The sequence below is a fragment of the Penaeus monodon genome, chromosome 21 (assembly GCF_015228065.2).
Source record: "Penaeus monodon isolate SGIC_2016 chromosome 21, NSTDA_Pmon_1, whole genome shotgun sequence".
Taxonomy (NCBI): Eukaryota; Metazoa; Arthropoda; class Malacostraca; order Decapoda; family Penaeidae; genus Penaeus; species Penaeus monodon.
Genome location: NC_051406.1, coordinates 34,695,919 through 34,696,344, shown reverse-complemented (window position 1 = coordinate 34,696,344; position 426 = coordinate 34,695,919). Strand labels below are relative to the sequence as shown.

Genomic DNA, 426 nt, shown 5'->3' with positions numbered 1-426 from the left:
AGATCTCTTACCTGTAAAATCATCTTTTCTCTCCGAATGTGCTCTTCCCAATACGCTCTCCCTAATACACATGGTCACCCGACTTCCTTTCCAGTACACAAAAACACGTGACCTTGCTCGACCTAATACACAAGAGCACGTAAATCTGCTCTTCCTAATAGACAAGCTGACCTGTCTGTCCCAGTTTTCAAAATCAAATGACCTTGTTTCTCCCCCGCAGAAGAGGTCAACTTCTGGACGATGGCGATCGTGGCGGTCGGGACGGGGTTTATCTTCACCGTCGCCGTCTCTATCTACCTCATCTGGTGAGTCGCGCTTTGGAATAACTGGAGTCTAGGCTTGGTCTTCTCGTTCAGACTTGCATGTGGATATACAGAGCGTGCTTACAAATACGTAGGTTCTTTACCTTGAGTACATAGAAACATG

At 46.7% G+C, this 426-nt stretch overlaps 1 protein-coding gene across 1 annotated transcript in view; it reads left to right on the top strand.

Moving 5' to 3' along the window:
- Positions 1 to 426, top strand: part of LOC119586732 — a gene marked incomplete in the record, with an annotated part of 4,969 nt that overhangs the window by 3,194 nt on the left and 1,349 nt on the right. The window contains 1 exon segment of the mRNA XM_037935459.1: positions 221 to 305. Coding sequence (XP_037791387.1) covers positions 221 to 305 — 85 coding nt within the window.